At 44.7% G+C, this 26898-nt stretch overlaps 2 protein-coding genes across 2 annotated transcripts in view; one reads left to right on the top strand and one right to left on the bottom strand.

The window, feature by feature from the left end:
* The window catches only part of FARSB (phenylalanyl-tRNA synthetase subunit beta), a 36434-nt gene extending 26274 nt beyond the window's left edge, over positions 1 to 10160 (top strand). The window contains exon 17 of the mRNA XM_080350114.1: positions 9570 to 10160. Coding sequence (XP_080206240.1) covers positions 9570 to 9721 — 152 coding nt within the window. The 3' untranslated portion in view covers positions 9722 to 10160. The remainder of the gene's footprint in view (positions 1 to 9569) is intronic.
* Positions 10161 to 16750: 6590 nt separating this feature from the next.
* SGPP2 (sphingosine-1-phosphate phosphatase 2) overlaps positions 16751 to 26898 on the bottom strand; it is a gene marked incomplete at both ends in the record, with an annotated part of 32299 nt that continues 22151 nt past the window's right edge. Inside the window, 3 exons of the mRNA XM_080349759.1 lie at positions 16751 to 17296; positions 23142 to 23231; positions 25309 to 25488. Of these exons, the coding sequence (XP_080205885.1) occupies positions 16751 to 17296; positions 23142 to 23231; positions 25309 to 25488 (816 nt within the window). The remainder of the gene's footprint in view (positions 17297 to 23141; positions 23232 to 25308; positions 25489 to 26898) is intronic.

Here is a 26898-nt window from a genome sequence, read left to right as displayed (position 1 = left end):
AGTGTCTCTACCTACAATTTGTTTCCAATATTCTTAAAAATTTTTCTAATGCTGTCTTTGTTACCCCATCATTAATCTTTCTTAATTTATTCAGTTCCTTCATGAATTTTCAGGCACTATTATTAATCACATTTCACAAAGTGAAATTTATTTCTCTGTACATAGCTTTTCTGATTTTTCAGCCACTTTCACTGCAGTGCCAAGTATGGATAAGGTTTGAGCCAAAAATCTTCCCAGTTTTGTTGTGAAACTAGTACTACTCATTTATCAAATACATTGTTCTTGAAGACCTTCCACTCCTATTTTTCTGTTTAGTTCCTCCCAGTCGGTTTCATTAATTAACAACACTAAAAGACAAGGACAGTTTTATTAAATCTGACTGATTTTAGTACTTTTAAATGTATTACCGTAATTCTGCAAGGAATTCCAGTAGTTCCAGCACTATCATTACAACAGCTTAGTTACAAGTCATTTTGCAAAATCAGATGTTTGTCACTAGTTCTTGTGGCTTTCCCAGTGTTGGCCACTACTTTGAGATCTGATGAATTTCTAATTGATTTCTCATCCTTTTCTCTTCAGCAATTTTCCCTGCAGCATCAGGGGAGCTTAGTTTGAGTGAAGAACTACAGTTCTAACAACTCAAAATGAAATTAAATTATCTAATAAAATGGATGTGGCTGCTCAATGTCCCTTTAATCATTTATTATCTCTCCTCTTTATTTACTTCCTACAAATACAGAAGTTCAGATTTATAGGAACTAAATCCCTACAAACTTAGACAAGTTTATTTCTGTAATATCAGGTATCTTCCTACACCAGTGTTGATGCATCAAATTTGGTTGTAACCATTTTAACACCCAGGAAAGTACCTGACAAGACATGAACCAAGCGAGTTGCTTATACTACTTGATTAGCCAAAGGGGGAGTCTACAGTGTCTGGAGTTTCCCCAGATAAACCTGATTTATCAAGATTTGACAGCATGCTGTAGGGCAGGACACCTCAGAGCTGTCGTGCTGTTGCACGTGATGCAGTTATGACGAGTGACACTGACACAGTTTATGAAAAAACCCATAGTTTGTTTCTGGAAATCAGTCTCATTTCATTAGTTCTGTGTTATACAGTTGATTCTACTATGAAAAAAGAGCCAATCAGAAGGGAGTTTGAGGAGGGCTTTTTCTATTCCTGTGGTTATTTCAGCTCTTCATCTGAAAGTTTCTTCCCAATACCCTTCAAATATAATATGTTTGCACAAACCTTATCCCCCCTGCCCAAAAAAAGGTGTCTCAGGTAGAGGAAAAGCACGTTACTTTAGCACCGCACAGGACAATAGAAGGTTGGACAGGCTTAGACTTCTGAGCCTTTTAAACCTTCATCACCAAATTATGTTTGACATGTTTTTTCCCCATATATGAAATGGAGTAGTTCAACGGGAGAACAAAGATTATATTTGTTTCTCAAATTCAGACTATTATTCCAGATGAGAAACTCTTCTGAATTGGCTGTGGTAACTGCAAAAGTGTCTGGGGAAGGGTGTCAAGTCAACTTGTAAAGAGACACAGGCCATCTTCTCTTTTTGCAAGCACTAACTAATCAAGATTATGATGTTTTTCTTCCCATCGCATTTTATTCTGACAGATTAGGGATGCTCCAAGAACTAGCAGCATTTCTCGTGACAGACTTCTCATTTTCTACTACCAGAACCATCTAAAACATCAGCATTTGTGTTCCTAAGCTCAGGGCATTCATTTCTTCTCCGTGACATTAAATCTTTGCTCTTCTGCTATTCCTTTGCTGGGGAGGCCTCTTCAGAGTTTAATTCTTTTCCCACTCCAAAGGCAACTATCTTTTTTAATCATACATCATAAATCTAACAGATAAAAATCTTCCTTGCATCAACAGTTTTAAGCGTCTGGCACAGCTGACATTACGTAACGTAGAATTAGGTCATTTCCATTTTTTCTATCTCCTTACATTTTAAAATGGAAAATTATTTCTTAATCATAAACTATATTTTCAATGTCGCAAAGCCTTCTTTAGCAGAGAGATGATTTGTCCAAGCCAGCAGCAAATTGCAGATGTCGTATCTCGGGGCAGGGGCAGCGATGGGAGCGGTGAGGGCCGGGCTGTTTGTCTGGCTGCACTGGCTGCTCTGCTCAAGTGCTACGTTTCATCCTTTGGCTCTGTTTTCACCTCTGCACACTCGCTATGGCCACAGACCAACTAAGCATCTTTATGCTTTCATTTGGTCTACCATATTAATGCTATCAGTTGTGATCGTGTTGAATATATAGCTCATGGTTCAGCAGTTCTCTGATCTGTTTTAATTCTTGAACTGTGATATGGAGGCGGAGAGGCGGTCCTTCAAATTTAATCTTACATACATTTTCTCATATTTATTTATGCAATTGAATTTTGAACAGGAATTTACAAGATTTTGGCTCAAACATTTAGATCAAGGTGAATGCAGGATCCTAAGATTAGTATTTCTGTTGCCTGTGGGGGAGGACATGAGTTCACCTTTTACTTTTCTTTGTTGTGTATGTATTAGAAGGCCATAGATAAAAAAGAAAAGGTGCAGATTCAACCTAGTACGTGCGCTGGCACAGAACCGTGTTGTTTGGGTCCAGAAGCAGAGCAGCATATTGGTTTTAGACCCACTATTGCTTCTGCTTCGGGCTGGCTCCCACTTGGCCAGTTGGGGCATTTCTGTTCCCAGTGCTGCAGAATCAGCCACAAGGTACCAGTTTGCAACAGGAATCAGAGCTGCTAACAGTGTGTGATTAACAGTTGCAGTGGATGCTGAGATTCATCGTTTAATTATGTATTATTCCGTGCTAGTTTGTCAGGTATTTTTCTAAAAGGCATGAAATGTGGTAGCTGGGAAAGCGCAACATCAGGTGTGTGTGATCTGTCCTGGCAAGTAACGTCAAGTCACTGGGAGGGGAGGACACCTTGGTCTGGGACATGGAGTGAGTAAACAACATGCAAACTAAGCGTGACATACTAAGGTAGACTTGCAGATTGATTTAGTGCAGGTTCTTGTTATTCTCTAATGCTTGTATGAAAGCAGAGCCTGAAAGCTAAAGTCTGCTGCTTTACTGTGTGTACAGAGTATGTTATATCCCCTACCATAAAGAATATGGTCTGTTTTTTCCTAGTTTCTGACAAATTCTGATGTTTGCAAGGATGAATTATTCCTTTAGCTCTTTAAAGAGGGATAAAAACAGTAATGGAACAGAAAGACATTAAGTGTTTTAGTATTCAAAACTTTGTGTTCTCTAACTCAAATGAACTAGCAAGATACCTTAAAAAGAAAAAAGCTTTATTTGGGATTAGGAATTCTCTAATTTTATAAATAGCTGTGACACAATATCAGTTTAGTTTTGTGACTTCTAGACAGGACAGAGTATAACATTTCAGATAAGTCTGATAAATCAGATAAGACTGGCCTAAAAAAAGATTAGCTGTGTAATAGTAACTCTGCAGTGCAGCTAAATTCTAGTGTAGAGTTGCTGTTTCTCACACCTGCCACACAGATGCAAATTTATTGAGCTTTAGACACGAATACTGATTTCCAGAAAAATACATGAAATGTGATAATTTAAGTTTCCCACTCCAGACAAGTTTTTCTGTATGCATTATTTAAGCAGCCACCCCGATACTCCGGCACTGAATACATGAAATCCTGTTATCCAGATCAGTGACCCAGAATGTCTGCCCTCCCTAGCCTCAGCATCCTCCCAAGTATTACCTTCCATTAGGGAAGGCAGGAACACAGTGATTTTACCCAAATAATCTTAAGTATCTGACACTACTGTAATCCTGAGAATAACACAGGTAAATGAAGAGGAACTCCAAACCTGTTACATTCATGAACCGCTTCCTGACATCCAGCAACACCAAACGTCTGTTAAAGCTCCTGGGACATTCTACAGCAAGACTAAAAAATAAATCTAGCCTAAAAGGCCATGTTGGTCTCTGTCCTCAAGGGAAACGAAGGAAAGGATTGCTAGTTACACCAGACCCCAGCTCATCACTGCAACTTGAGCATGACTAACAACAGTTCCATCTGGACCCAAGCAGTATTATGATTATTTCCACACTGTTTATAGTAAGTTTGTATTTGTAAAATAGTATCATTGATCCCTAAATAGTCTTAAATATAGTCAAATACAGAATAGTATATATTCAGCTGTAGAGTTGTGTGTGAGGGTTCTTAAAATGGACAACTTAGTTTTTCCTCACACACTCCCCAAGATACAAGTCAATAAAACTGCAGCCATTGACTTAGTTGTAACATGAGAAGATGATTAATTGACTGACCACTGCAAATCTGCGGATGATTCTCCACATCCCCCAGCCTCACTGTCTGCACAAGGACGCTTACATTCAACTCTGGTTTTGAATATCCATTGTACCAGTGCAGGTAAATAACTGATTGTCCCTTTACCCTCTGCTGCTATGCCCTGGATGTGGAGGCTTTTGAAAAAACATAGGAAGAAATCAGAATTAAATATGACAGAAATTTAGACAGAAGAAGGAGGATATTGGGGATAAATCTTAAGGAGCTTACCTTAAATTTGATTGTACTGATTTAAATTTCCTGACATGTCATTAGAGTTGGGTGTGGTCTGGGGAGTGGAGGTTGTTCTGGCACAGCTTTATTCAGGAGTTACAAACCAGGAAACTGATGTCAATAAATATCCCACTGATCCCCAAGTGTGGGTTTTCTGGACATAACAGTGTACTGGCAAAGAACTGCTGACAACGTCCAGTTCAAACAAGCAATTGGTCTGACCATAGGTTCCAAAAATCATGCAAAATTTGAGATGTCTGTGATTTTAAAAGATAGCTGAAGGTGAAACATCTCATAACAAGATACGATTTTGAGGTTGCTGTTGCTTTGCATAAGGTTGTGGGAGCCTGACTGCGCTGCGTGCATGGGCAAGAAAAGGCAGCTGCCTTTTAAAATACTGACTGGTCTGACAGTGTCCTGTAACTTTGCATTTGAGCCCATCTGCCAAAAGAAGGAATTAGTGAGAAGTGTGAAGAACCTGATCCTAAAAAGAAAAACAGCATCCAGCCCCACAACACTAAATTCCATCCAATGTAGCACAGGTAAAATACTTGCCCAGGTGAGTCAGGGCAGGGTAGTGAAAGGGCAGCTGGAGTGACTGAGGGGATGGAGAATTAAGATGAAAGACTTTGGAGGCCAGCTGAGCTCTGCTCTATTACCTTCTTAAGCTTCAGCTTCCGATGTTCCTTCAAATTATAGGAACAAACAAGTGGGTTTGAAGGCTTAGTGCAACTGTATGGCTATAATACTGCTTTAATCTATTTCTCTTTGAAAAGGAGGGAGAGTAAGGCAGAGGAAAGAAACTGTGCAAGGTGTTTGACAACAAAGAGTGCAGGGACCTTTGAGCTCTTTGAGGGTCAATTAGCCAGAAAACGTGCTAAAGACTACATGCTCTATTGGATTATTGGCCAAAGAATTAGCCCAAAGCAATCAAAGTGGCCCCATTGCCTGACTACAGAGAGGCAATTACAGATTTTGAAGACATGCTACAGAAGCTCTAATTAGAGATATTATTTCTACATCACTGAACACTGGAAATTAAATTCTTACTTGCAGCCATGAGAAGTAGCTTTTGTCTTTCACTCGCCTGTAGTATATCAGCACAGGACTTGGCTGGCTTCAGCGTCTCCTTCACAAACGCATATTGTATTTCACCCCACCCCTTCTCATAACTACCAGTTATAACATTGACATGTTGGGAGGTGGATTTCCATCGCTAGACATTCTGGCTTCCTCTGGCATTATGTAGGTCTCTATCAGCAAGGACAACACAATCTCTGACTACATTTCGAGGTGAAGTTTATGAGATACTATTTGTGTGCACAGCAGAAAGGATTAAATGTATCAGCAGTGATAAATATGTTATCCTTAAAATGGATGGTATAGTAAACTACAATTCTGAATTGAATTTTGGCTCTCACTGTAGCTGATAGTACAACCAACCAGACCTAGAAAAGCAGCCTTTCAGTATAATTACACCAGCAGCAAATGCAGCCCCTTCCTAGCACAGCTGCTGCTTATGGTGCCTCCAGGGGTGGGTTGGTGGCTCTCTGACTAGCACAGGCTCTCTCCAAGAAGACCATGCTCTTCACCACCATACCCTTCTTGAGGATATTACATACACAGGCAGGACAAACTCCACTGTCAACTTTTAACTCTTGCTCAAAAGCTGAGGTCACAGCTGCTGACTTTTCAGTGAAGGTGCCCTTTGCACTTCTTTTGGCATCAAGACTTCATTGAAGCTTAAGAGTGCAGGGCTTCGGTTTATGGTGCAATTCATTCAAACGAGATAACAGTGTTTGTATTTTTTGCTGATTCCCCACACATGCAAGTAGCATAAGCACATGTCTTTCATACAGCCTCGATTCTCAGGCTGGTGTTTTATCATTTACTTCAAGAATTGACATGATAGTCTAGTGCACTGCTAGAAATGTGTAACACCATTGCTATTTGCTAGATAATACAAGAAACACGCAAATCAGAAAAAAAATATCCTTACCTTTGTTTCCCAGTAATTTTGGCAACTCCTCCATTTGCTGTCCTGCTCTGTGGGTTGCTCAGGTCCTCCTACAACCCATGGTTGTCCTCAACACACTGAGGTTCCTCCAGCTCAGGTCTCCTTCTCTAGTCATGGCTTGTCCCTCAGTCAAAGCGCTCCCCCCAGCTACAAAATGCTCATTTCTTGCCCCCGCCCCCCCCTTCTCTGATTTTTCATGTTTCTTCTGAGTTTTGTCTTTCTCTATGTGCTTCCCTTCTGATGTCTGATTTTTTTTAATCTGAAGTTTATATTTACATCAAATTCTGGTGCCTTGGCAGAGACACACAGACCAACACCACCCAGTCTCAGGCACGAGCCAACCTCCTTCCCTTACTGTGTGAGCTCAAAGGGAGGGTCACCTGTGGGGTGCAGTCTGGGGGCCCTTTTCCAGGCAGGAATACACTTCGAAGCATTTCATAGTACAGCCAGTTATCATAATAATAGTTTCCTTATTAACCAGAGTTCATAAACTCTCTGTAAACCTATTCTTCAGCTTATGTTTCTTTGGTGCAATAGCTAAGTGTTGGCTGAATGGATGGGACCCCTAAAGCTTTTAACAGGTTATTTCATTTTTATTTGCTTATTATCTGATCTCTTCCAGTCATGGAATAACACCTGCCAGTGCCGTGCTTGCACAGCACCATGCGTGCTAGTGAGTGCACTGGGAAATAACCGGCATTTCAGGGTTAGTCTAACTAGAAATGGGGATGTGATTTGAGGGCCCTGCTTCCTGCACTGTGGGGAGCCAACTGTTGCCCCTTGATATTCATCATGTATTTGCCTCTTCACTTGCAAGGAAGCGCAAAGTAAAATAAAGAACATCATGGTCCAGCACTGGTTGCTGCATATGAGATGAAAAATGTGGCTGAGTGCCTAATGCGCAGCCTGGAGCGGTATATCCAGCGGTATATCCGGCGCCACAGGGAATGTATGGTCTCACTGTCAGGGCTTCAGCCAAAGCAGCAGCACGTCCCCCTGTTCCCCCATCCAGGTGACGGCCACCACCTCCCTGCCGCTGTGACTTGCTGCTTCAGTTCACTTGTTATGTGGAGCTGTGCTGTCGGCTCATGGAAGGAGAAGATAAATTTTATTGGTGTTAAGACTCTAGCTAACATAACACTTTATGCCATAAGCATTAAGCCATTTCATACTTTCCAATATAATGTGTCATGCATTCCCATCAGTTCTCAAAATTTATCACAAATGCATCTTATTTAGTTACATGCCAGGCAACATCTGCTGAAGTCAGCCTTCTAGGGTAGACCAGTAGTGGTGGATGTGAGGGTCAGGTGAGGCTTTGAGACCCCCATCACCTGTCCACTTGCTGCCCAGCTTCTCACTGGGAGACCGACTGCTGGTGATGCCCCGATAGCCGAGCGTTTCGTGCGCCTGGAAACGTAACACGGTTTCACACATCAGGAAGCGCCACAGACCTTGGAAACAGCCTTTAGTAGACTGACTGGGTGCAGTATTATTTTAGACCCCATCCAGATGTCCAAAACAAGTTTGAAAACAGTCGAGTCTCATGATATAATTGAGTCTAGATGTGCAAGAAGATAAAGTAACTTTCCCAAGGCTACACACACAAGGCAACTCAGAAGAACAGACAGATCAGACTCACAGCTTTTTCACTAACCATATTGTCAAAGCTCTTTTTTCCTATAATTTTATAGCGGGGTATCATGCCAGCATTATTAACTTCTGCTTGGTTCTTGCTCTTGTGCCAACTTAAGCTCACAGTCAAGTTTCTAAAAGAGTCTCATTGTGTGCTGCTCACATCCATGGTACAATACCAGCTTTATTCAGAAATAGGAAAGCCTTTACCACTAACTACAAGGGTACTTTATTTTTAGATTATGTTTTCACCCACAATCTGCAGAGTGATCTGTATGTGTGGCATTTGTTTGTTTTCTAAATTTGTTTCATCGAGTTTTATTTTAACACTTGGATAGTGCATCTTGGCAGCGGCAAGTGTCTGTATGGCTGGAGTCACGTGCCAGAAACAGCCAGGGGCTGCGTAATGTCACTTTGGTGTGCCCAGTGTACACAGTTGGTTTGCGCTTGTAGCTAAAACTGGAACTGGGTGATTTAAAAGATACTGATTCCGAATGCTTTTTGAAACCGCCTTTACATAATGTTACTGTGATCATTTACTACTGCCGTCAGATTTTACAAGGCAGCCAAAATTGAGGTACACATTTAAGTTAATTTGCCCTTGCAGTGAGTTGGACAAGAAAAAGATCTAATTACTGATCTTATTCTTGTAGCTGCAAGTCATGACTACGAACCTCACAGGAGACACTTCTGAAATGAACTGTTTCCACTAGGGAGATAACGAAGAATGTATCTCTGGGCCTGACCACCGTGATCAGTGTCATGAAGAGGTTCCTGAGGTTTGAGGTTAATCTGGCCCTTTATTACCTTTATTAAATAGCACCTTGTAAACACAGTAAGACATCCTGGTCTGGTCCTGAACCTTTAGTAGGATTTGAAGCAACCAGAAAGTAAGTTGACATTAGGAAATAGTTGCAGTTCTTTAGCAGGAGGCAGAGGATGCCAAAGGGCTTACTTACCCCTTAGATGACAGCAAGCTTTATTTTCTAAATGGGGTAAGATAAGAAACATTCAGGTGTTAAATAACCAAAGCCTGCAAAAGTTCATTTCAGTATTCCTCTGACTTACCTGAGCTAATTTCTGTTACAGGACTAACTTAGTCAAAACAACTGGAGTGTGAAAAATGCCAGCTCTTTGGGCTTCACATTTTATTTTTAACTCAAAGTGTGTCCTCATTCCCTATCAATCATGACAACTGTTAATGTGAGAAAGTGAGAGCCGCTTCTTAGCATCTCAGCACAGAAAAGGGTTTAATACTGAGAGCTTTGTTCTCCAAGTTAAATGCCTATTGACTTCTTTAGCCCAGAGAAATATTGATTTTTCTCTCACTTTCTTTACAGGCTCTGCTTTCTTTCCTGGTCGCTGTGCTGAGATCTTTGCCAAAGGTCAAAGCATTGGGAAACTTGGAGTCCTGCACCCCGATGTTATCACCAAGTTTGAGCTCACCATGCCGTGCTCTGCCCTAGAGATCAATATCGAGCCCTTCGTGTGAAGACGGGACTTTTATCCTCCCGCAGCCATTCGCTGTCACATGCAGCACCCTCTGCTCCTCCGTCTTTCTCTGCAGGGGATGTCCGCTTACGCTTTTATTTTCCAATAAACTAGAAAAACAGGCTGGCTCCCTGGATACATATGTTCCTTACAGCGCAATTTGGCTACCTAGTAAGAATGTGGCATCTCAGACTAGACTGTGCCCTCAGTGTTTTTAAAGGGCAGGGGGAGGAAAGAAACAAGTTGGGTAAAAGCCCGGTGTTCTACAAGAGAAATGTAATGGCAGAGCACATGATTAGTTTTCAAAATCAGAAATGTTCCACAGACACAGCTTCATACTGTAACTGATTATGGCTGCATAACAGGAATCTCATTCTTTTCTTATTGCATGAAATAAGATAATTGATTAGAGCAAATGTTGAGTGAATGTGAGCAGAACTAAGGAGTTGAGCTTTTATTCTGTACGGTTGTCATGTGCTCATCAATGGCTGGGGGAGGAAAATAAACTTGTTTCATGAAAACCAGAGCTATTTAGTAAGCAAGATGTGTGTAATATCTGCTTCCCTACTCCAGACATAACTGTTGATCCTTTATCATTCTAAATTCAGAAAGGGGAGGGGGTGGAATTAAATTTTGTCATGGTTGATGTAAGCCTAGCGGTTTTTGAAGCTCCAAACCAAATTGGGGAAATTCATTTAAGAGCATATGCCAGTGGTGTTTTGCATGAGGAACTGAAAAATATCAAAGCCTTTGTCCGACTGAGGCTGGCATGTGTGTCTGCAGAAGTCAGCGTGGTCCTTGTGCTCGCCCAGCCCCACCGCTGGCTTTCTGAACCCAGCTGCACAGCAGGGAACATGCGGCTTTTGGGCTGTTTTTACCTTCTTGCAGTCCTGCCACTGACAACACATGAGAGCCTCTCGTGTGTCAGCCTGTTCGCCTGGGTGGCTCTTCTGGCAGCAGGTACGTCACAGCCCGGGGCGTTGTGCCTCTGCTTCTGGGAACCGAGACCCCCCATCCCGCATGGCGATGCCTGACACATCCCTCCTGCTGTCACGTCACCGAGTGGGTGGCCAGCTCAGTGCTCCTCAACAGGCCGTTCGCCAGCTCGCTAACAAAGCTGTCTGTCCCTCATTTGCAATATTATAGCCATTGCTAATGCTGCAGGCTGGCAACAGCGAGTATTTTGCGTTGGGCCAATGCGCTGTGGTTCGTTTCTGTTGGGAGAGCCAGACAGTCCCTGATCCCAGGCAGGGACCATCCACGGGTGGACACCTGCGTGATGCTGGAGAAGGGTGATACAATGATGAGCTCACGGATGAGAGAGATGTGCAACGGTGTCCATGAGGTCACCTCATAGTTACAGGAGCTGCATGTCTGCACAGACCCTATCGCTGGGCCCACGGTGGCTTCTCAATGGTAGCCCTGTCCATAATCTCAACAGGTGGGAGGGCAACAGGCAAGGATTTTTGGTGCAACTGTTAATCCAGTATGAAAAATGCACTACAGTTACCCATCTGGAAACCCTACAGTTCCCCTCAGATGGACGTGTAGATTTTAATTATCTCTGCATGACAGACATGAAATGAGAATATAGCTGTTGCCATACGTTGCACGACTGACTCCAGTGCCCACAGAGAGTGAGAAAAGTGCAGCTCACATTTTAAAGTCTTCCCAAGGGATTAGCCATCTTGTCATTTGCAGGATATATCCATGATGCCTACATAACTGTAACCAAGCAAGCTCGCAGTGTGGGAAGCAATCTGTAACACAGATGGTAAGTATTAAACCCCCCTGTTTATTAGTGTGTCATGCATGGGGATTAGGACGCCAATAAGGCAGATTTGCATTTCAGCTGAGTACAGCCATATTTGCATGCACTAAATATATTTCTCTACACAAGATTTTCTGACTCTTTGGGTGTCCTAGTCTTGTGAATTTACTGTCCTTTGAGTGTAAAGAGTAGATCAGACTGGGACTAACGGCTTGAGCTGCAGTGGTGTATGTTGCAAGCCTTTTTGGGATCACTTCTCCTCCTTTTTCATACCATTTGCCCGTGTGCCGGTAGCTAAGTGCTCCACAAGCGGGACGTCAGCTCTGTCCTGGGAAAGTAGCATTACTTGCTGTAAGTCGAGGATGAGAGTTGAGAGAAAGGTTAAAAAGCCTCTTCAGAGCCACTGACCCCTCTTGCAGCCGGACGTGGTGCCAGCAGCCTTGCAGAGGCTGCTGCAGCTCTGAAATTCAAGCTTTGCTGTAGTGCTGTGCTCAGGATTAGCTGTGAATCCTGACGAGTGGGACACTTCATACTAATCTAGCAGATTTATTGCAGAGTGTTGTCTTTCATAGCCCCAAACCAATTATCTGATATTTACAGCTTGCTCATAGCTGTATTCAATAATCAAGGTATCTAACACACATCTTTGTGCTAGAGAGAGCCACCAGCAGCATTGCTCTTCTGCTTTACTCTTTGCTGTAGCAATGGTCTCTGGCAAAGAAAACATTGCCTGCTGATGGTGCTGACCTTTGAGCAATTTTTGAACATCTCTTTAACCCCGAGTATTTAAGGAAGAGTTGGAAGTTGGATTTTTCACTAGTGGTCCCCAATTAAGAATTACTTTTGGCCTGCTCCTGCTGGCTGTGGGTGCTGGGTCATCACTCGGGATCTCAGCATGAGCCCAAAAGGCAGGAGAGCTGGTGACAGAGAGGTCAAAGCCCATTTTAACATACTGTCTTGTGCGTCTGCTGGGTTCATTTCAGCTGGACACAAGGACTGACTTCTGTTTTTGTCCTTCGATGTTGCAAAGGTGCTTTTCAGAACAGCTCGATCACCAAGAGCCTGGCTGCAGCTCCAGCCGCGCGTCCCCGTGCCTGCAGGTCACTGTCGCTGTTGCCTGCAGGTGTTTATGTGAAGGTGACACTTGGGGCTGTTTCCATCTCCGGCTGGTAGCATCCTTGCTTGCAAATTAAATCAATGTGGGTTTGGCAGGTGAGCATGGAACAGGCGGAGCAAAGCCCGGGGTGCAGCCAGGAGGCTGCGGGGGGATCTGGGCCCCAGGCACATGCGACACCTCTGACCGCCCGGTGACCCTGAAACCGAGCCCTGCGCGAGCGGGTGGCAGCGGGGACAGCAGGAGGTCATGGTCACGGCCACGGGCACAGCAGGAGCACGGTCCCACCGCGCTGGGGCGGGAGCAGGAGCTGGGTGGCTGCAGACCAGGGTCACGTTTCAGTGAGTTTTGGCAAATGTGCCAGATCCCACCTGCTGCCGAGCTGCACTTCCCTCCTGGTGAGGGGTGTACCCACATTTCCTAACTTCTGTTTGCAGCAGGCACTAGAAGGGTTAAAACTGAAACTGAGAACATTTTCTTCCATCCTCTAAACTAAATCACCAGCACCCAGAAAAGCAGCCTGTATGCTTACTTGCAGTTTTACATAGAAACCTGGATGGATTAGGAGAGTGGGGTCATGACAAAATTACTGCTGGAAAATGAAAACAGGCATATTCAGATGCCCTGTGACAGGAGGAAGCCTGGTTGGGCACCACGTGCCCAGAACACGGTTTGCAGAGCCAACGCCTCAGGATGAGGCAGCCTGAAGGCAGAGCAGGCTAAGCTAAGAGTGAGATGCCTGCTGCATAACAAAGGAAATTTAGAGAAAGCTTGTCTCAGCACCACTCCTCTGGCTGAAGAAGGCCACAGGATGGAGAGCTGCAGTGCTGGACCAGGTTCTACAGGGCAGGACTGAGAAGTCAACAGCCCAGGCTTCAAAGCTGATGCATCCATAGCTGGAAATTATCTCCTACCTCGTTCACATCAAAAGCAGTGCTTTACTTCGAAAAATGAGCACACATTCTCAAGAGGATTCAGCTGATGCCTTTGTGTTACTGAGTACAGAACATGACCAGCAAGCAGGCCACAAATCCCATTTTCTACCATCACACTGGAGATGTGGAAGCACCCAAACCATGGGGATGAAGAGGTGGGGAGAATTTCCAAAGACAGACACAGGTTTGCAGGACAACCTTGTGCTTCAGGTTAATCAAACACTGAAAGGGTGGCTTGTCTTACCTTATCAGAGGTCTTGCCTCCTCAAGCCTGGCCCTGCAGGAACAGTTGTGGTCCTGAGAACATCCCACAGCACAGCCCCAACAGGAAGCCCAGCTGAAAGCCTTGCCTGGTCCTGGTGGCCCAGAGATGCTGCAGCAATCGGGGCTCACACCGATCAGCTGTCGGCACTTAGGGGTCCATGGGCACGCCACTTCCAGGTGGGATGTGATGCTGAAGGGAGGTTTCAAGCATGCATCCTTGAAAACAAAACCTTGTTAGGCTCCTCAATGAACACAAAATATTCTGTGTTTTATGGGATGTCATGCTATAATTGTATATATTAATTTAAAATCAGATTAAGCTTCCAGTTATAATAACTGTTTAGTCTACTAGAGGTAGATGTTGCAGGTGAAGGAGATTGCGGGTGCCCAAGTGTGCCCCATCGCTAGTGACATGGCACTTCACACATTTCCATTTGCAAGGGACATAAGAAATAGTTTTGAGTAGATCAGTAGGGTTTTTTATGTTTTAAGAAAAGCAGCATGTTGCTGCTGAGCCCAGAGGAGCCAAAGCTCACAGCTGGACTGAGCAGGAGCCAGCTCAGGAAGAGAGGTGGGTGGTTGCATTTGGGAAGCTTTTTAAGCTATGACTCATTTCCCTTATATCTATCATTTACAAGTACCAACAGAGGATGCAAAATGAACAGAGAAGCACCAAATTTTGCAAAATACATGTATTTTAAAATTTGACCCAAGTACAGTTTGCATGTATTGCATGAATCACATGCAGGTGAATACTATAAAAATACTTGTGCACATCCTTTATAAATCCAGGCATTCATATGTCATTTATAAAATCTTCATAGCATAAAATAGGTGTGATTCAGAACAGAAATTTTACACATAAAACTGCATGAATGTCCCTGTCAAACGGTGCCTTTCTTGGGACTGATTCCACCCCACAGCTTAAACACTCAGATGGTGGTCAAGTTTTCTTCCCAATTTTGGTCCCGTCTGCTGTGATGTGGCCCCTCCAGAGGGCTCCAGCTCTGCTGTGCAGCTGTGAATCGGGAAACACTCTTGACAGAAGGAGCTTTAAAGGTGTTTGAAAGCCTGATGGCAGCGCTTCTGTGGCATGTGGGAAGGAGGAAGTGCAAGGACAGGACCCTGTGGCTTGGGTGGCCAAGTCCAGCGCTCACCTGTTCCCTGACAGACACCTTGGAGCTGTCTGCATGCATGTGTAATGTCCACACTGCCTCACGTAAAACAGCTGATCCACAGCCTGGCCACATCTAAAAATGGTGACCAGTTCTGCCTGCATTTCTTCTGGAGGCAACTCACCTGGTTTTAAAGTCTCACGGCTCTTTCAGGTGCACGCCTCCCGCTCCTCAGACAAAAACTCCCTGCTACGTTCCTGGAACTTGATTATATTTATCCAAGTGGCCAACTGATAGCAAAGCACTTCCTTTACACTCTGCAGGTTAATTTCTCTTACAGCCAAGACACCAAGCGTACATGGTTAAAAAGCTGGCCTTCACTATACATTCTGCCAGGGAAAGGCACAGGGGCCATGCTTGAAGCTCCGAGGTCATGTTGCATTACATTTCTCTAGCCCAGCAGACCACATTCACCACTGTATTTGTCAACAGCTCAGAGGTCCAACTGCTTATACATATATATATATATATTTAAAGAAGCAGCCTGAGTTATAGCGACAGCCCTCCTATGAACACTCCTCAACTGCTATTCTACAAGTGTAATACACAGTATTGCAAGATGTGTGGAAGACCAACCATAATGCTGTGCAGCACCAGAAAACGATGGTGTTTTATCATCACCACACATTGTAGTCACCAGAGTCACCCCTCAGCTCCTTCCACAATGTGGTTTAAGGACACTACTTTTCACCCCTGCATGATAGGAATGACTTTGTCCTGTCCCCTAGACAGGGGAGCTAAAACAGAGTGAAACAGTTTGAACACAAGCCTCAACATTGCGGTAACAACTCTGCTTGGTCATGTGTCAGGAAAGGACCTTCTAGTGTAGACTTTCCTGTTAACAGGCAAGATAAATTTCTTACAAATCACTTAAAATGGTTTTTTTTCATTGGATTTTTCTTTCTTCTATTTTACTTTTTTGTTTGTTTAGCGGGTGGGGGGGTGTTTGCTTTAGTTTGGGGTTGGACTGGTTTGTTTTTGTTTTTTTGAGGGACTGTAGTGGGTGAAACCATACATACAGAACCAGCCAGGACTGGCAGTGCCGTCAGAGACACTATGACAAGTGACGAGTACAACAGTCATCAGGTTTCTTTAAGGAAACGCTCAGCTGTACTCAAGCGCGGCTGTCTCTGATCTCTGCCGACGCTGTTGCTGATGAAACCTGCCATCTTGGCCAGCAGGACGCTCCCACCAAAGCACGACAGCAGGAAGCTGCCAGCACTTGAAAAGCCTCCACCTCCACATAACCTTCCCATCTTCAGCCGCTCTTCTTCGCCTCCAGTCCCCCGGGGACAGTGGTGCGCAGACAGAGCTCTGTCTCATGGCCTCTTCCCGCTCCGCAGCAGCCTCTGGCTCCCCGTGGCCAGGGACCAGCCTTTTCTGGCTCCGTAGCCGGAGCAGACCCTGGGCAGCAGCGGCTTCACAGCCTGCAGAGCCCTGAGGCCAACATCCCCCAGGCACAGCCAGGCTGCCCAGCGCCCCTGCCTCTGGCAAACCAGACACTGCCCCCAGGATTCTGGCTTTGTACTCTGTACTTGTCATCTATAGTCATCTGGGCCAGGAGTCACTAATTACGGGACACAGCGGGGTCAGTGATTTCTAACCCAAAGTTATTTATGTACAGCGATTCCTGTGACTCTTTCGAATCGTGTGTTTTAGGCCACTGCAGAAAGGCACAAAACACTTTTTGGTCAAGTTGCCAGCCTTGATCGACTCGTGGCATCTCTGAAACGGTGGTGCCATACAGCACTTTGCGAGGAAGGCGTTGTGCTCACATCAGCCCTAACAGCTCGTGCAGCAGCGGCACAAGCACGGTAGCGCTGAAGCCCACTGAGGAGTACGTTATAAACTTATACGGCACTTCCACTTCCAGTTGTCTTCGGGCTTCCAGGTCACCAATAGAAAAGTTGTACCGATAGCCCAGCATGCCAAGGACCACGCTCTTCATGAGCTGGCGTGTCAGGAGAACAACACAGATACCTACAAAGAACCTGGCTAGCACAAGCACCACTGTTCTACTGGTGATCAGATGAAATCCAAACTGAAAATTGTCACTGGTGTAGGCTGGGACGGCATACTGGTTATTTAACCAAAATCCCACGGTGGCTCCAGCTCCTGCTCCTAAGATAGTAGTGGTGTCTCCTCTGGTAGGGCTGTAATAGTCTAGTTTTGGGTAGTTGTAACACAAGACAAGAGGCAGAACTATGGAAATCAGTGGGCAGAAGGGACTGGTTAACAGCAAGTGGTCTATCACGTCCCACGCAGGATACAACAGCACAAGTAGCACAGCCGAAATCAGCGCTCCGCCGATCACATCCTGCAAAGAGATCAGGTTTAAAGGCTTTGTGAGACCTGGAAGGCAAGACAGAAATTCTCAGGTGATGGTAAAAGACCAGTGTCTGCATTTGTGAGTGCACAGCAGCAGAGGAACACCCTGAATTCACAGCGGTGGCACTGTCCAGGCACAGTGACAACCCAAAGCCTGCACTAAACAAAATGTGACAATCTGTGAACCCAGCCTTGTCCGTGTGAATGTATCTATTGACTCACATTTTCTCCTGAACAAGAGAGATTCTTCCCCTCACCTGCATTCATGTTTTAAAGGCATTATCTACCTACGACCTCAGTGGCAAAGGCACGTGCACAGCCTCATCTCGGGGAGAGTATCACAGTAAGCTGCCTTCATACAAACCCTTCCTCTCCTTTAACCCTACAAGTAATTTCATCCTGTCAGTAGGATTATCACTTCCTTGCTTTGCACAAATGGGAAGATGCTGTCTTTTGTCAGAGACAAGCACCCAGTCCAGGGTCACAGGCTCTGGGGGGAACAAGCGCAGACCTGTGGGATGTGGTGTGTGCAGGGACCCCTGCGAGAGGTCGATGCTGCTGGGCAGGGACACATCAAGGAGAAATTTGTTGCTCAAGCCTCTGAAATGTGGCTTGTAGTTAAGTGCCCGAGGCAAGCACATAGTTAAAATCTAATTTATTAACAGAGGTAAATAAGGTGTTTTGAGAACTTGACTGTTGTCAGCCACAAAGCTCTCTCTAAAAGAGGAGACAAGAGATAACCCCTAACAAAAGCCGTCTGTATGAGAGCAGCCAGACAAAAAGCAATATATCAAGTTTCCCCGTGGTGCTCTCCCAGTGTCGCTCAGCAGGCAGCAGAATTTGTATTCTGACCATGAAAAGCCCTGCAAAAGCCAGAGTTAATTACAGACAGAAATGTCCTCGTCTCAAGATTGTATCTTTTTCACAAAGTTATGACACTTGACTACTACCATGCTTGGTCACAGTCTAAAATGAATTACTTATCAGAATGCAGGGACTTTTTAACAACAGAAATATTTAATGACTTTTTGGTAAACGCATCATCATTCCAGTATGGCTGGACTTTAGCTGTTCACAACTGCCAGGCAATAGATTCACAGCACATTTGGTTGTAAGCAGCTCCCATAACCATTTTGCATATTTCTAATACAAATTCCCACTTATATTTATTCCCTTATCCATGACAAAAAGATAGCCATGGAAATACACAGTTGTTCACAGAAGTCTAAAATGTAAAATACCATTAGGTGTCAATATTTCATAACAGCAAAATAATTCATCTTTTGATACCAACTTTTTAATGATTACACATAAAGGCATGCTTTGGCCCAGCACTAAGGAGCTGGGGGTCGCTCCCAGCACTGATGTTCAGAAATCCCATCAGCACTGCATATCTCCACCCCCATCCCACTATTCATCTGCCTCACATTAGAAGAAGAAATCCCAACATCTCAACACTCCGTCCACATGTAACTAAGGAGTGAAACTCAAAAGCTGTTCACATGCTTTTCTGTCCCAACTAAAGACATTTAACCAATCATTAATGTTCTCCTAACAAATGCTTTGCTCAGATTGACCCAGCTGACTCCAGCGGTTCCCAGTCAGATCATAGACAGCCTTTATTTATAGACCAAATTAAAGTTTTCTAAATGTTATCACCCTCTCATTCAGTCCCAGTACAGTGACATGGCTCCTATAGCTGTCAGGCAGGACACAGATAACCAGCTCTGCTCCTGACCAGTGCTTTATGCCAGTGGTCTCCAAAGTGGGTGTGCAAGGCAACCCACCAGGCTGTGGGAAGAAAATACTTTTTGCACTGCTAATAAGTAAAATAATATACATATTAAAAGTAGTGCTTATTTCATCATTTCATCCTTTTTTAATTTTTGGTTTTGTGTATGTTTTATTAAGTACATATCAGTAAAGGAGTATATGTATATAATTCATAAGTAAATATACATATATTGGGGCTACATCCCTCTGAAAAAGCACCCTTCACTGCCATGCAGTCCCTGACACTGCCCCCTCATGTTTGCCCAGATTCGACACAAAGGAGGACTCGCTCCTATTGATTTTAGCTAGAGAGCTGTCATTTTGCTTTGCTACCTAAAGAACGGGCCAGTATCGGGTTTCTAATGCTGCAAACCCTTTGAGTTATTTCCCTGTGCTGCAGGTACTGAAAGAAAAACAATTGACTTAGAAATCTGTTTGCACACGATGCTGTGGATGCAAGACCAGGATGCTCCAAAGCGCGTTCTGCCTGTCACCGAGGTGGGACAGTGGTGGCACAGTCCATGGGGACTGACACTGCTGCTGTTCTCACACTGGGCTGGTTTCTTTGTTTCACAAGGTCTTGTAGCACGATTTACTTATTTTTTTTAGGATTGCAAAAATACGTTGTCTGGCTCTCTGAAGGCAAGACCCTTCTGTGCTCTTCCCATTGAAATTACAGCTGGAGATGCAAATAGTCACAAAATGCTCCCAGAACACTGAACCAACACCCCAAACACGGTGGCACTCAAACATCTTCCCTGATGTTCCAATTGAAGCAAAAATAACAGTTTTCCTATTCTGTCTTGTATATGGTCACTTACTGCCTGAATTCCCTTCACTGTTCCATTTACAGCATGACACTGTTCATCCTCCTGAACAGAAATCTCTTACTTGCTTGCCACTCCTGTAGGTTACTCAGTTTCATCCCATGAGGACTATATTGCCACAGTTTGTAAATTGATGTCAATACAGTGTTTGCTTACCAGCTTTAAAATATGTAAGGTAATTTCAGAATTAATGGTGGTGGTAAAGAACCCGAGATAGAGCACAGCAAAGGAGCAGGGTGGGGGCTACAGAGGACCCTCTCCTGAGGGTGCTGTAATCAGCAATAAATGCATCAGTACTGAATATCTCAGGGAGAAAAAAAAGAAATTACTTTGTTTACAGAAACTGCTTTCAGTTTTCTTTTTGGTCGTAATAGGAGACCTTTTGACTTCTCTCTGTATCCTACCCCTGGCTCTGCCTGGCACAGGGCGCTATTGCTTTTAACTCAGGGCAGCACAGGTGGGAAGCCACAGTCCCAGTAAGCCTGTCCCCAGCTCAGCTGTAGCTCTGGGGTGACTGCTGCTGCCCCTGAAGGGTTAAAAGAAGGGTAAAAGCCTCCCCTCCTCGCCCTGCTTTAGGGGCTGCCCTTGGCTGATGAGGTTCTTCCCAATAGGATTTAAAATTATCTTGCTCACACGTTTTTGGAATACTGTGTACGCACATGAACACCATCGCTCATCATTTCAAATATGAGAACACTCAGATGTGCTCCAGCAATGCTGAGACAGAAAAACATGTTCATCTTACCAAGACAGGGATCAAAAATGGGACCAGATTTTTAAGATGGAGAGTAAAGTGATATTTTTAAAAATACAGTTGTCTGGGGGGTGGGAAAACAGAAAAAAATAAAAGAAAAACAAAACCTCCCCCACCACAACAAAGCCCAGTCCTAGTGTCTTCAGTTGCTTTTTCTTCCTTAAAAAACAAACTCCTAAAATGTTACACGTTCCCTTCTTCAAAATGCATCCACATTGTTACTTTGCCCTTTCCAAGTAACTCCAGATTCCCTCAGTCCCTCTTTGCCAGCTCCTCAGACTTAATCATTTAAGACCTGGAAGGAAGGACTCTCCTTTCCCCTGCTTCTTCATGGACATGGGATATTCTCCTGTTACAGTGGCAAAGGTGGCTTGTTGTAATTAAATTATCACCCAGCAGTGCAAGTGTATTGCTTCCATCCCTTTCTCTGCCTGGGTGACCGTCTCCTGGTAACAGCCCAGGCAATGGGTGTTTATTACCTTTTCCTTAAGTGTACTATTAATTCTGATATGCCTATAATGATGCAGAGAGCTCTCATACCGGCTCCCTGCATCTCCAGGAGGTCTTCAATTGTAATATCTCTTTTACTGAACATGACTGCGCTCCTGATCCAAAAGCAACACCAACAATGCTGAAATACAGACTGATTTGTCGAGCTAAGACCAGAGAAGATGAGCCCCCATGCGGAGCTTCAGCAGTGGCTGTAGCAGAGCGTGGTGCAACCACCTTGCTGCTCCTTCTCTGTTTCCTCAAACAGGCAAAATTCAGTTACACTAAGGTGGTGGGTGTAGGTAACCCATTCATTTGCTTTACTAAAACATTATGATTGTTTGATCCATTATTATATCCTGTTGGTATTCATTTTCTATTAAGAGCTCAGTTAAAAATCCTTCAGATAGAGGGTGCATCAGCTCGTTGCTGTCCGAGCGGCTGCTGCACCGTGACCCCATGGCGCCTCTGGCAGGTCAGGGTGGGAGCCACCTCTAAAGCATGGCAAATGGCTCTCAACCACATCTTCCCTGAGCAAGCCTGTCACTGCAAGTGGGACGGCAGAACCCGTCACTGCAGGTGGGACAGATGGCACCACAGAGCTCGGGGCTGCATTTGTGCGCCTGTGATCATCAGACGTTTCCCCAGCTCCATCCCCACCATGGCACACACGGGATGAACGCCCCGACGAAGCACATTTGCCCTTCTGAAAGGCAGCATGGCTCACTAGTTCAGACTAAGGAGCTTTTTCTATTTTAAAGACCTTTTTTATCACGTCAAAGGCAGAAATTACTTCTTCTTCTTTACCCTAAAATCCATCTAAATTTAGAGGAGTCTTTCATTATGATGGACCAGCAAGGGAAGTATGCAAAGAATTTTTACTGACCAACTTCAGGTCTCTAGCCAAGAAAGTGTGTCTCCAGCTTCGATTTAAGATATTGTTTTGATCCACCAGGCCTCGAACGTCAGGTCAAGCTATATTTTATAGAGAACCTTAACCTCTGTTTTATAGATAACCTTAATCTCATAAAGGCTCCCTTTCTTACAGTCATCAAGTGTCTTTATTACAAACATAATTATTACTTAGGAAAAAAATGCTATTATTTATGGATATGCAATAATGCATATCAAACAACTGCAAGGAAGTACCTGGTGAGTTGGAAAGCTGGACCACCCCTCTGACTGCTGTATGTAACAACTCAATAACATTTCCTCCCATCAGGAGGAACCAGCTACTGCCTAAGCAAAGTCACACTGAAATCTGTACTTAAAACAGGGCTGACATCTCTAAACAGCTGTGCCCAACAAGTCTGTCTTATAAAATCACCAATACATTATGATTATTTTAGGATGAAGTATTTGTGCATCTCAGTTCTTTGAGAATGAGCTTCCTACCAGCTGAAAACGAGAAGGTTGTGATAATATTTTTTTTAAGTGCCACATCCCCATATGGTAACACGAGACTTGCTGTCCCCTCCGTTCCCCAAGGGCAGCTCATTTGTCATGTTTTATCCTCTCCACTGCTCTCCCCTGGTCCCTGGTGTGACTCACCGACCTACTATTCCTTCCCTGACACTCCCAGGCTCAACCAGCCCAGAATATTTCTTGCTAACAACAGTGATACTATTGCACAAAAGGCTTAGCTAAGGAGCACCCTCAGTTGCCCAAGTGCATTCCTCGCAATTAAAATTTCAAAATAGGGAACTACAATTTGAGTGCCACACAGACCTCACCCAGCTCCTCACCCTGCACGCACTCCTGCTTCCCTAATTGTGTGAATAATTCCCCTGCGGACTCAAATAGCAATAGCCTGAGGGTTTCCTCACAGCTGCCTTTGAATGTACAGCCTGAAATCTAGTGGCACGACTCCTGTACCCCTGCAGCGGCACAGCCGAGGCAAGAGGTACAGCGCTTGAAGAGTAGATGGGGAGGGCTGTAGGCAAGCAGAGCTATGGGCAGGACCGGCATGGCACCTTGCAGTGCACCCTTACCAGGACTGTGTGCATCCCCGTGTAGAGCCTGCTCAGACACACCAGCGTGGAAAACACAAGCGCTGCTGCCAGGCCTAGTTCGAACGGGTACTGTGAAAAGGGGAAGAAAACAAAACAAAACACGTTATACCCTTACCCACTTTAACATCAGTATATATCTGAAATAAAACCTCCAGGTATCTAGGCTGACATAAGGATCTTGTGCTGTGTTCCTGAGCTGTGCTTTCCCAAAGAGGTTAATGTGACCCAAGACAAGATGTCACATCGGCCAAGGTGCAATCCTGCTGGAAGGTCTTTTCTTTATCTGTGGTGTCCACTTTTGCAAAGGTCTAGTCTTAGTGTGGGGAAACTTGGGAAATAAAGGGTATCTGCACAATTTTTCCCCACAACATCCACCTGCAAAATCCGTGTTAAAAAAGGCAGAGCACATTGTACAGGCGATGCCCAAGGTTGAACTGCAGCCTCAGCCCACCCGAGGGGAAGGCAATCACACAAAGCCTGACCAGAAGTGTGGTCAATAGTCCATCGTCAAAATAATAGTAGTCAAAATCGATGTCTGGGCTGAAACCGCAGTCCAGCTATTAGAGCAGTCAGAACCACTCTTCCCTATGACACTTGAGGTTTAATTGTCTTCTTGTGAAGCTGGTTTTGCTTAATTCCCTCTCTGGGTTGCCTATGAACATGGAAAGAAGTGTTGAAAGAAAACAACATTTAAAAAGAAAAATAAAAAAAACAAAACACCCCACACATTTGGTAAAGAATAAGCTTAACATATCAACCCTTAATGCACTCATTCAAATTCTAAAATCAAGTGGGCTGGTAGGCTCCTTTCTGGCCATAAAGGAGATTTTTCAGAAAAAATAATAAGCCAATCCAAAATATAAATAAATGAAATTAGTTCACCCTATTTGGCACAAAGTCTCCATCTGCTGCCGAGAGGCTGATGAGTGACTAGGGTGGCCATAGGTCAGCGCAAAAATGCTTCTGTGGAGATTTAAAGCATAACAACTTGTATCTGACCCTTTCCCCTGATGTACCCTAGCTTCCAAAACAGAGAGCTCAGACCCACTGCAGATGTCACTCCCAGCCCATAAAATGCTGTTTCTTCTACACTTCTCTAAGCCTTTGGAGGATTTATGCCCACTTGCTTCCCTCCTCAGCAGGCAGACTGGGACCCAGTCCAGATAAGTAATTGATGACTAGGGCAGTTTTAGAAGACAACAGCATAATGTAATGTACTGGTAGATTTTCCCTTCTTTGTAGAGGCAATTAAATCATTTAATTATTTTATAGCAGCTTTATTGTTTCACAGCAGTTTCCAAGAAGAATGAGACAGCCCGTGAAGAGCTGTGTGTCCCACTGGTGGCTTATTGATGGAGAAGGAGGAGAAAGCGCTGCTGAGCAGGTCTTTTGGGCTGATCTGACACATGGGACGGATCTGGCCTTCCAGACCTGACAAACATCCCATCTTATGGCTCCTCTTGCCCATCCCCATCCCACTGCCAAGCTGCTTCCACCAGTTACTGCACAATTACCAGGCTGGGACCAGATGAGTCTGGCTGTTAAATTAATTCAGAGATTTTGGTGTAATTCAAATATTTCCATTGCCATGAGTTACAGCCCCAGGACACAGCACCTTTCATCAAACGGGTGGCCACCTTTTGTCCCTGCACACAGGCTGGCACCGCAGGGAGGACACCCAGGGACACTGCGGCAGCGAGACTCCAATGCCGTATTGCGAGGCCTCTTGGTTACATGGGTTTCTTTTGGAAATAAACTTGAGAGGGCTGAGAAATACACTTAAACACAATGCAGCCGGGAAGTTATTATTGCTAGAGTACAGGAAACACATGTTTGGATTCATAAAACAAAATGCAAATAATCATCGTGCAGAAATTAATTTCCAGTAAATAAACCTTTTAGAAAGATAAAAGGCTGAAGGTTTGGGGAAAATAATTATGAGATCTCCCCAAGCAGCCTAAAGTTTCAGTGCAGCGAAACTGCTGTTACTTGTCTGACAAACAGGCTCTCAAAACAGGGAAGGATACACATATGTGAAAATAAATACAGAGCTCCTCTGGAAGTGGCCACAGATTTAGATTTGTTGGTTTTCTGGAGGTTGCTGGAAGCAAAAACATGTGCCTTTTTTTTTCTTTGTACCCCCTACCTTGTACTGGTTCACAGTTGCAATGAAGAAGGAGAAGGAGATGGCAGTAGCTGCCATGGCATGGGTGGAAGGCATCCCATACTCTGCATCCGTCCTCATTTCCAGCTTGACGACAGGTGGTGAGAGGGGCCGAGGCCACTTCAGGATGTCCTTAGAGACCTGGCCTATGTACATCACGATCTGGGGAGAGGAAAGGCCACAGGGCTGTCCGTCAGCGCGGGTAATCCCCACTCAGCCCACCCGAGAACAACCTCTATTTCTGTACTTCTTCCTGCAAAATCCGCCACCCTAAGTGCAGAATTTATCCCCTGAATTATTAAAGGGTTTTCCATTATCCCAGACAGTGAAAGAAGTGGTGGTTTTACTGCACCATGTCGTAACCTGATCAGAAGTGGGGCCAAAAGGAGGGTTCACTGACAAGATGCATCAATACAGGATGGCGTGAGAGGGACAGCTGGCTCCCACCCTATGCTAGAGAAGTTTAAGTTTCCTCCCTATCCCTTACAACCCCTCTCCTGCAGAGCAAACACGTATCAGAGAAATTTTTCCATCACCACCTTCAAATGACTGCCTTGCCCAGCCGTGTCCCTCCCAGCTCCGGGCAGCAGCTCTCCAAGGGCAGCACCAGCACCCCCATTCCCAGCAGCTCCCACTCCAACCACCGCACAAAGTGCTGCAGGAACCCCAGCAAGACACACCATCCGTGTGGTTGTTAGATAACAACCCTGGCATCCTCAGGGAGGCAGCAAGGAGAAAACTGGGTGGGTGACATAAAGTATCAGTTCCCTTGCCTTGTTCCCTAACAACGAAGAGCTTTTGTACACTGCTTGGGACACCAGAGGTTTAAGCGAGGGCTCCATTCATTAGCTACTGAGCACTACAATGTGGTGATTTTGGGGGAAATTGTTGCATTCTCAGGTCACTGCAAGCAGTAGTAATGGGAAACAGGCAAGAGGTGAAGCCAGCCAGCATCCTCAAGAGGTGCAGCCTGTCCAGCAGCGCCCAGGGCAGCCGCTGTGCTGCCATCCTCTGCTCCCCAGCACCCTCTTCACAAAGACAACGGTCTCTCAGCATCCACAGTGAGAAGGATGTGAACAACAGTCACTCAGACTGTTCCTGAAGGATGTATTGGCTTCCTATCACCTCCCTTTGGATAGTGCAACCAGACATAAGCAAAGCAAGCTCTACAAAACAAAGCAAGCAATCCTTCTTTCTTTTCTTTCTTAAATACAGAAATCAGGTTAACTGACATCTGCCATGAAAGCTCAGTTGCTGTGCGAGACGGCTCACTGTTCTGCTTCTCACACTTCCACCACGAAGCAGGGTCTTAAAATAACATCCTTCCCATGCTGGTGTTAGCCATATGCCAGAACAGCAACATGATAATCTGCTGCCGCATTTGTCACCAGCCACATTGCATCCCTCTGTCTCCCACCAGCCATTTAAAAAATGGTTTCATATTAAAAGAAAGATGCCAGGGTTCAGGATTCACAAATCAGGACCAGGTAAAAGCCAAAACATCACATTCCTTCATCCCCCCTCTCTACAGCAAAGCACATGCTGTGGGGAGTGCTGGGCTTCCAGCCAGCA

This window comes from Nesoenas mayeri, assembly GCF_963082525.1.
Source record: "Nesoenas mayeri genome assembly, chromosome: 9".
Taxonomy (NCBI): Eukaryota; Metazoa; Chordata; class Aves; order Columbiformes; family Columbidae; genus Nesoenas; species Nesoenas mayeri.
The sequence above is the reverse complement of the archived record's forward strand: the minus strand, read 5'-3'. Positions and strand labels throughout refer to the sequence as shown.